The 10,471-nt window shown below is 39.6% G+C and overlaps 1 protein-coding gene across 1 annotated transcript in view; it reads right to left on the bottom strand.

Annotated features, from left to right (window-relative positions):
* Positions 1-10,471, bottom strand: part of PXDC1 (PX domain containing 1) — a 63,403-nt gene that overhangs the window by 28,130 nt on the left and 24,802 nt on the right. Inside the window, 2 exon segments of the mRNA XM_044683742.1 lie at positions 1,344-1,374; positions 3,881-3,898. Coding sequence (XP_044539677.1) covers positions 1,344-1,374; positions 3,881-3,898 — 49 coding nt within the window.

Here is a 10,471-nt window from a genome sequence, read left to right as displayed (position 1 = left end):
GAGACAGAGACAGAGACAGAGAGAGAGAGAGAGAGAGAGAGAGAGAGAGAGAGAGAGAGAGAGAGAGGGAGAGAGAGAGAGAGAAAGTCGGTGGATCTGCATGTGGCTCAAACCTGTGACAGCCACATGCAGATCCACAAGACTTTCCAGTGCTCCTGAACCAAATGGAAATGAAATGGAAATATTTACCAAAGTAAACATAGTTTTCAAAGTCAATATGTGGCCCTGCAGGGATCCTTACCTATTGTCCATTGTTGCTGTTGTGGTATAATGTTCGATGCTTCGTGACTCCATTTGGAACTTTCTTGGTAGAGAAATGTGTAGTTTTAGGGATTCCCATTTCTATTTGAGTTTCAAAGCACTGCTCTACAGTTTCTAAAAGTCAGTTTTCTAAAGGTGGGAAAAGAAGTCTGCCAAGTACACAGGAAACTTCCCAATTACTCATTTAATCTAGAAACTATTGACTGTATTGTCCATGGGCAAACTACAGAAACTATATAACTACCATTATTTAATTGTTTTTCAGTCACGCCTAACTCTTCATGTCCCCATTTGGGATTTTCTTGGCAGAGATACTGGAGCAATTTGCCATTTCCTTCCCCAGTTCATTTTACAGATGAGGAAAGTGAGGTAAATAGGGTTAAGTGACTTGCCCAGGGTCACAAGTGCACCAGTGCCTACTGTGCCCCCATTTTATATATGAGAAACTGATAAAAATAGAGATTAAGTGACTTGTCCAATGTCTGAAGCCACATTTGCTCTCAGGACTTCCTGACTCCAAGTCGAGGTTCTTTTCACTGGATCACCTAAATGCCATAACTATGACAGTCACCAGATTATGACATTAAAAAATTTAAACATAACTAAAACACTGGGTCCACTGGCAAAGATTAAAAGGAGACTAATTTTGTGGAAAGATGGCTAATTGCTTATTTCACTCTACATAATTTCACGTTTTTTTTAAAAATTAGCCTGATTGTCAGTTCTTAAGGTGTAATGGTAGTCCATCACAATCACATGCCACAACTTGTTTAGCCATTCTCCAATTGATGGGCATTCCCTAATTTCTAGATCTTTGCCACCACAAAGACAATTGGCATAAATATTTGACAACATAAAGGTTTTTTTTCTTTTTCTCTGATAACTTCGGGAAATCAACCTAATGGTAGTATTGCTGTGAGGTATCTCAAGAGTACATTAGATATAGCAACAGAAATATTATTTGAAGAATGACTTGTGTATGTCTACTTCCAAAGAAACACCTATTAAAAAAAAGAAATCAGCAAGATACAATATGTTATATATATGATTTTTTTTGTCAAATGACGCCTTCTCTAATGAGGGGAAGATAGGAGAGGGAAAGGAGGGCATTATCTGGGTATTTTAATGTAACAAATTAATTAAATAAAAATTAAAAAAGAAAGATGGTTAACTAGTATGAGGGAGATGAGCAAAAGGCTAGATAGAAGCTCTGAAGTTGGGGGGTTTTTTAGGATTCAGAACATAAACTTTGGCCACTGGCTGGATAAATTGCTTATCAATCCAATGTATTATCCCTACTGAGTTCCTACATTACCTATTATCTGTACTTTTCCCATGGTGCACACACACATATATATGCTTCAATATACTTGAAAGAATATTCCTAAAGCACTTAGTACAGTGTCTAGCACATAATAAGCACTTAAATAAATGCACCTAGGTAGGATAATAGAGTTTGGGGCCTGGAGTCAGGAAGACCTGAGTTCAAATAGGGCCTAAGGCACTAATTGTATTACCCTAGACAAGTCACTTAACCCTATACAAACACATATATGCTAAGGAAACACTCAGTAAGGACAATTTTATTTGAACATTAAGCATCTAATAAATAGATCTAACCAAGCAAAACAAACTAACTTGATCTAACATGAAATTCCAAGAGAATACTTCCATTCCAATTAAATATATACAAAAACTATAGGTATCTTAGCAAATTAATATTCTAACCATCTGATGGCCTCAGTTTCCTCATCTGTAAAATGAGCTAGAGAAGGAAATGGCCAACTACTCCAGTATCTTAGCCAAGAAAACTCCAAACAGGGTCATGAAGAGTCAGGCATGACTGAAACAACATCATCTTCTTGTTTGAAGGTTTCAGGAAGCCAAGGTACAGCTCTGAGCAATGACACAAGCAAGTCAGGAGCTGGAGTTGGTAGGTGAGGGAGGATGGAAGGTGGTTTGGGAAGGTGTGATTTAAATAAGTCCAGAAGCCCTTGGCCATAGAAATAGCCCATAAAATAAGTGTGACATAATTAAGGTAAAAGAGAACAAGCATCCCTCCTTCCTCTCCAAGAGGAGAGGAAGGAAAAGTCAGGAAAATCAACAGTGTATCAGATTCAAGACACTCCTTCCTGTTCTCCAAAGGATCTCAACTAGTCAACTCTCCTCTAACATTTTGACTCTGTAACAACTGCCTTTCAAAAAATATCATTCCAGCTTAGAGACCAGCTCCAAACAATCCTTTTGAAGACCTCTGCTTAACACAGGAAAGCATTTTTTTAAAAAATGTTCCTGGAGAGATTTTTTGACCTGGAGGGAAAGGCAGACCTGTAGATTTCTTTCTTCTAATGAAGTCTTACACCCCATAGACTTACAGAATAAGCAGGCTGGGACACAGAGATCTCGTTGCCCAAGGTCAGAGAAAGCTTTTATGTGTTAGATATGAGGCTTTAATTCAGGTCAGTCTCAATTCCCTCTACTGCACAGCCTTTCTGTCCACACAAATAATGCCCCATAAGCGCCCCTCCCCAGCATCCCACCAAATGCTTCTAAATCCAAAGGAGGTGGACAAAATCACTAAAATTAAATTTAATTCATTGGTAATGCTGTGAATTGGTCTAATCATTCTGAAAAAAAAAAAAAGCAAATAAAGTGATTAAAATGCTCATGCTCTTTTACCCAGAGATTCTACTGCAAGGCATTATTTATTCTTTGCTATAAGGCAGTGATTCCCAAAGTGGGCGCCACTGCCCCCTGGTGGGTGCTGCAGTGATCCAGTGGGGCAGTGATGGCCACAGGTGCATTTATCTTTCCTATTAATTGCTATTAAAATTTTTTAAAAATTAATTTCCAGGGGTGCTAAGTAATATTTTTTTGGAAAGGGGGCAGTAGGCCAAAAAAGTTTGGGAACCACTACTATAAGGAATAACTCTTAGAGCAGAGAACACATTGAGAAATGCAAATGATGTGGAAGAAGGGAATAAACATTTATCAAACATCTTCTATGTGTCACACACTGGGCTAAGGACTTTTAAAATATTATCTCATTTGTAAAATAGGATATCAATAAAAATATATTTGTAAAATATTGAATGAATGCTTATTATGGTTGGCACATTGGTTTCATACAAGTCAAATGTAATGTCTACTTCGAAAAGCTATTGAATGAGACTATGAAAGTATAGATAGAATGAAAGGCTTAGAGTCAAAAAGACTTTAGTTCAAATCTGGCCTCAGACACTTACTAGCTGTATGACCTTGGGCAAATCACTTAACTCTGATGGCCTCAGTTTCCTCATCTGTAAAATAAGCTGGAGAAGGAAATGGCAAACCACTCTAGTATCTTAGCCAAGAAAACTCCAAACGGGGTCATACAGAGTCAGGCATGACTGAAACAACCAAACAACTATGAAAGTGAGTCATTATGATAACAGAACTTTATTTCTGTGTGACTTTACACTAGTGTTCCCTTTTAAAATCAATGCACATAGCATATCTCTGCCAGGTTTCATTAAATATTAACTGTGAATCTCAGAGATCATCTAGTTCAATCTATATTTTACAAAGAGAAAAATCACTTCTATAGAGCTTGCGATGGGCTAGGCTCTGTATTAAGAGCTTTATAAATATTGTCTCACTTGATTCTCACAACCCTAAAAGGTAGATGCTATTATCATCCTCATTTTTAGATGAGGAAACTGAGGTAGGTGGCAGTTAAGGTGGTTAAGTGATTTGCCCAGAATCATACATTTAATAAATGTCTAAGGCTGGATTTGTACTCAGATCTCTTCGACTCCAGGCCCAGTGCTCTAAAAACTGTGCCATCAAGCTACCTCTAATGGGGAATAAGGATGAGGCCCAGAGAGAGGTAGAGGTTTGACTAAGACAACCCAGCAAGAGAAGAGGCCTGATTTGGCCTCCAGCTTCAACCCTACTGGCTGTTCTTTCCACGCCACAATATCTCTAGCATTCAGAAGGTAATCTGATTTTGAAATAACTATGGAGGTTTGAGTATTCATAAAAAATTCAGAGATTTAAGAGTTATTTTATCTTAGCTATTATAGTGTACTCTTGGTTCTGTGTATGACTCATTGAATGTGGGGTCCTTGATCAGGAGCATAACCACAACATTGTTCCTATGGGAAAACAGGATGTGTTGAATGACATTTTTTCCAATAACAATTATGGCAAGACTCTGGGCCCACTTTAGAGGACTGTTAGTGCTAAAAGGAATCACAAGACATCTAAGGCAAGTATTATGATCCTCCTTTTATAAACGGGGAAAGCAATGCCCAGGGAGGTTGATTTATCGGGTATCACTATAGAGAAGCAGAACTGGGAACAGAACCTAGATCTATCCAGAAGTTCTGTATTCTTTCCATTATGCCACATTGTACTATGTTAGAAAAAAAACAAACCACCATAGTCCTGGGTTTAGTACTGGGCCAGGGTAAATCACTTTTTGCCTTAGTTTTTCCCATTTAAAATATGGGAATTGGACTCAATATGGACTTCATGAAAATCCAAATTTGGCAAAGCTCATGGTGCCTAGTAATCCTTTTGTGGCATCTGCTTCTATCAGTGCCATCTTGGATGAAACCACAGAAGTACGTCTGCTCCTCCTAACTCCTTTGGGTCTTATCTATCACATTCACTCAAGGAGACACCTACAGCCCCAGACAAGGTCACTTGATGAAGGCAGCAGTGGGACACTCCTTAGGGGATCCTAATGTCTGAATCAGCTGTCAATGCATCTGGCCCAGTCCTGACCAGGCCACGAGGAAACAGTGGGGACCTCCTTCGAGGATCCCACAGTCTGTGTTTCTGCTGTCAATGCACCTGATCCAGTCCCGACTTGGACACTAGTCCCATGAAGCATGAGGAATGGGAGTGGGGAAGGTAGAGGAAAAGAAGGAACAGAGTCCCTTCCTGAGAAATAATTCTGGTCTAATATGCTAAGCTCTCCAAGTTCACAAAATCACAATTCTAGAAGTGAAAAGGCCCTCGGAGGTCATCAAGTTGAACCATCCTCATTGTACAAATATGGGAACTAAGACCCAAGGAAGTTGATTTGCCCAAAGTGACAGATAATGGACATTAGTGAGGACATCTGAGCCAGGGTCCTGTGATTCCAAAGTTAGTTTTCATTGCCCTGTTCCCCATTGGTCATCCTCTCTGATATTCTCCAGCTCTGTCAAAACCTTTCTGTAGGCCCTTAAATGGTCTTAATTTTGAGTGTAGACTTGACAATAGAAACCAATATTCTCAGCAACAAGCTAACCATGTTTTTTCCTCTTTCCTTAAAAACTGATTCATTTGGCTCCTATATTTCTGAGAAAACTTCTAGATTGTAAACGAATCAATCAAAACCTGAACTATGAACACCTAGAAAAAAAAGTTTTCTCTCCTCCAAAGTCCTTGACATTGGCAAATGCTTCAACATAAGCAATGGATGTAGTTTTATCACTAGATTTGTCATTTTTTTAAGATTAATTACCGACTTCTGCTTTGCTGCCGTGTACCAAAGACCACAGGAACTTTCCTATTTGACTTGCTGCTGAAGCCTTTCATATGTATTATCTCCCTAGATTAGACAGCACATAGACATCTCCCTACATGAGAAGAACAGTAAGGTGGCACAGTCAGCACTTAGAGTGCCAAGTTTGGGAGAAAAAAATGGCCTCAGATATTTACTAAGCTATGTGAGCCTCCACATGTCACTTAACTGTATTTGCCTCAGTTTCCTCATTATAAAATGAACTAGAGAAGGAAATGGCAAATGTCTCCAGTATCTTTGCCAAGAGAACCCCAAATGAGGTCAAAAAGAGTTAGATATGACTTAAGCAACTAAACACCACCAACCCTTTATTAGAATGTGAGTGCCACAGAGCAAGGATTATCTGTTTTTCTGTTTGAATCTCCAGTGCTTATGAAAGTGAACTTAGTAAGTACTTAATAGGCACTTAAAAAAAAACACAAAAAAAACCTTACCTTAGTGTGCATTGGTTCTAAGGCAGAACTGCAGTAAAGGCTAGGAAATAGAGGTTAAGTGCCTTGCCCTGGGTCACATGGCTAGGAAGTGTCTGAGACCAGATTTGAACCCAGGACCTACTTTCTTTGGTCCTGACTCTCAATCCACTGGGCCATCCAGCTATTCCCAATAGATGCTTTAAAAAAAATTAAAGTCTAAAATAAATAATTTTGGTTACATTAAATTAAAAGGGGGTTGTACAAAAAAACCAATGCAATCAAAATTAGAAGGAAAGTAACAAATTGGGGAAAAAAATCCTTATAACAAAAAACTCTGGTCTAATTACTCAGATTTATAAGGCGCTAAATCAATTGTACAAAAAAGCAAGCCATTCCCCAATTGGTAAATGGGCAAGGGACATGAATAGGCAATTTTTAGATAAAGAGATCAAAACTATGAATAAGCACATGAAAAAGTGCTCTAAATCTCTTATAATTAGAGAAATGCAAATCAAAACAACTCTGAGGAACCACCTCACACCTAGCAGAGTGGCTAATATGACAACAAAGGAAAGTAATAAATGTTGGAGGAGATGTGGCAAAATTGGGACTTTAATGCATTGCTGGTAGAATTGTGAATTGATCCAGCCTTTCTGGAAGGCAATTTGGATCTATGCCCAAAGGGCTTTAAAAGATTTCATGCCCTTTGATCCAACAATATCACTACTAGGTTTGTATCACAAAGAGATAATAAGGAAAAAAACTTGTACAAAAATATTTTTAGCCGTACTCTTTGTGGTGGCAAAAAATTGGAAAATGAGCAGATGCCCTTTGATTAGGTAATGGCTAAACAAATTGTGGTATCTGATGGTGATGGAATATTATTGTGCTGAAAGGAATAATGAACTGGAGGAATACTATGTGAACTGGAATGACATCCAGGAATTGATGCAGAGTGAAAGGAGCAGAACCAGGAGAACACTGTACACAGAGACTGATACACTGTGGTAAAATCAAATGTAATGGACTTCTCTACTAGCAGCAGTGCAAGAATACAGGACAATTCTGGGGGACTTATGAGAAAGAACCCTATTCACATCCAGAGAAAGAACTGTGGGAACAGAAACACAGAATAAAAAGAACTGCTTGATCACATGGGCTAATGGGGATATGACTGGGATCTAGACTCTAAACTAGCTATCACCCTAATGCAAATATTAATAATATGGAAATCTGTCTTGAACAATGACATATGTAAAACCTAGCTCATTGGCTATGGGAGGGGGGTGGCAGGAGGGGAGAGAAAGAACATGAATCTTGTAACCATGGAAAAATATTCTTAATTAATTGATTAAATGAAAATTTTTCAAATTGAAGTCTTTTCCTTTCAGTAGTGGAATCCTCACCTCCAACCCATACACACTCTTGTCAGAAAAGAAACATTCAATCCTTGGGACAGGCATATGGTAACAATTTATTTGTTGACTACTTCAAATCATAGGGAGATGGTCTGAGAGTGAACTAACATTTAATCTACTGAGTCACTATGAGTCACTGTCTTGGTTGATAACAAGGTGATGGGGGTCTTAAAACATTTTACTATTATCAAATTTTGATTCTCATCACTGTCCCACCTGCTCTTCAGGACAACCACACAAGCAGGCGCTGCAATTACTATTATTATCCCCATGGCATGACTTGTCCAAAATCATACAGTTAAACATCAGAGCTGGGACTTCCTTTAAATAGATTAGGCCCCAAACCAAATCATAATCATTCGATCAATCAACATTAATTTAATGCCTCCTATGTAGGTACTAGGCATTGGTACATCAGGTGTACCTGGGTGGCTCAGTGGATAGAATGTTGAGTCTACAGTCAGGAAGACTCATCTTAAGGAGGTCAAGTCTGAACTCAGACACCTACTAGCTGTGTGACAGCAGCAAGTCACTTAATCCTGTCGGCCTCAGTTTCCTTGGATGTCAAAATGAGCTAGAGAAGGAAATGGTAAACCACTCTAATATCTTTGCCAAGAAAACCCTACATGGGGTCATAAAAGTCAGGCAGGGCTAAAACAACTGAACAACAACAATATGTGCCAGGCACTGGAAATAGTAAAGCTCCTATTCAATTCATTCTCTTCTGTCCTGCTACCCTCCCCATGCCCCCAAAACTGGGGTTTCACATCCTAAAACTAATTCTGCATGTTTCCTGCCTCACCTTCCCCTATATGTATGAACCAAACAAACTGAACTGTATCCTAGGCTTTCCCATCACTCTTCCACCCCAACCTTTGCTCATCTTGTCTTCCCTCCTCCTTCTGGGTTCCTGTCCTGAGTAAAGTGAAAGCCCAATTCAATCATCTGTGTTCCTATTAAAACCTCCTCACCAACTCCTAACCCTTCCACTGACTCCTCAAGTAATCATAATTCTCTATCTTCTCCTATACACCACTAGATGGTGGTGGGCTCCTCCTCCCTGAATATCTTCAAACAAGGACAGAACATTCCAGAGCTAAAACTTAGCCATTTTCATACCTGGGACAAGTAGTAGCCTTAGGAGAAGCCAGAGAGCTAAAGCAGGGGTGAGGCCACTATGGGAAGGAAGGCAGCCTCATTATGACCCTGGGATGTTTGTCATTGTTATCCAGTTGTTTTCAGTTATGTCCGACTCTTCCTCATCCCATTTGGAATTTTCTTGGCAAAGTTACTGGGATGGTTTTCATTTCCTTCTCCAGCTCATTTTATAGATGGGGAAACTGAAGGAAAGAGGGATAAAGGACTTGCCTAGAATCTCACAGCTAGCAAGTGTCTGTGGCAGGATTTGAATTCAGGAAGATCCTGACTCCAGGTCACTGTGCCATCTAGCTGGATGATCATTTACTTAGCAAGTATTTAAGGAAGAAACTCTTTGGGAGGACATTGATCTGCAAAGTCCCTAAAGTTTCTTCTTAGCTTCTTAGATTCAGTGATTAGATCTAACTCCCTTACTTTCCAGATGAGGCCCAGGGCAGGTAAAGTAACCCCTCCCCAGGATAAAGAGCTGACAAATGTCAGAGCCAGACCTGCCTCCAAGCCCAGTGCTGTTTCCTCCTTTAACACAAGGTCTCCTTTATCATTGTTATCTGCTTATGTGTTTCTGTCTTGTCTAACAAGGAACTGGCACCAGAATTATCCTTCTTGGTATCGTACTTAGCCCCTGCCAGTAGCAATATCCTGGCAGCCATTGTCAACACTCAATAAATATTTGTCGATTGCTTCAGATCATAGGGAGATGGTCTGAGAGTGAAGCAACATTCGGTCCATTGAGTCATTGTCTTGGTTAACAAACTGATGGGGGTCTATTGCACTTTACTTTTCGCAAGTGCTGATTCTTATCACTGTCCCACCTGCTCTCCAGGTCAACCACACCATCAGGTGCTGCAATTACTATTATTATCTCCCTTTCACAGAGGAGGAAGCAAGGTCAGGATGGTGACTTGTCCAAAATCATACAGTTAAATAGCAAAGAAGGGACTTTAGTTCATCTATGGACAAGTCCAGGGTTCTACTAACTAATGGCACACTGTTCTCACTTCCTATGTCTTGTATCTTCCTCTCTGTGTCAACCAGCAGTGGGGATTCAAAGAAAAGCAAAAAAAAATAAAAATCAATAAATGGTCCTTCCCCTAAGGATCTTAAATTCAAAAGGGGGAAGACAACATGCAAACAGCTTGGTATAAATGTTTAAAGCTCTACACAGGATAAATTGAGAGTAGTTTCTGAAGGCACAGAGATTAAGGAGGACTAGGTGAGGTCTCTTAGAGAAGGTAAAACTTGAGGTCTGAAGAAAGTCAGAGGGGACAGATGAAAAGACACAACCTTACAGGCACAGAGGACAGTCAGTGAAAATGGGCTGAATGGAGAGTGTCAGGTGTGGGGAACAAGGAACCCCCTATCACAAAGTGCATGGAGGCTAGAGAAAGGTTTAAGAGGACTGGAAATGTGGGAAGAAGCCAGATTATAAATGACTTTGAAAGCTAAACAGTGGATTTTATATTTGATTTCTTAAGGTAATAAGGAGCCATGGGAATTTATTGAATAAAGGGATGATATGGTCAGATCCAGGGGCAGCTAGGTGGAGTATAGTGGACTTCCATGCCTGGAGTCAGGAAGATTCATCTTCTTGAATTCAAATCTGACTTTAAACACTAGGTATGTCATCCCAAGCAAGTCACTTAACCCTGATGTCCTCAGTTTCC

Source organism: Gracilinanus agilis, chromosome 1 (assembly GCF_016433145.1).
Source record: "Gracilinanus agilis isolate LMUSP501 chromosome 1, AgileGrace, whole genome shotgun sequence".
In the NCBI taxonomy this organism is placed as follows: Eukaryota; Metazoa; Chordata; class Mammalia; order Didelphimorphia; family Didelphidae; genus Gracilinanus; species Gracilinanus agilis.
The sequence above is the reverse complement of the archived record's forward strand: the minus strand, read 5'-3'. Positions and strand labels throughout refer to the sequence as shown.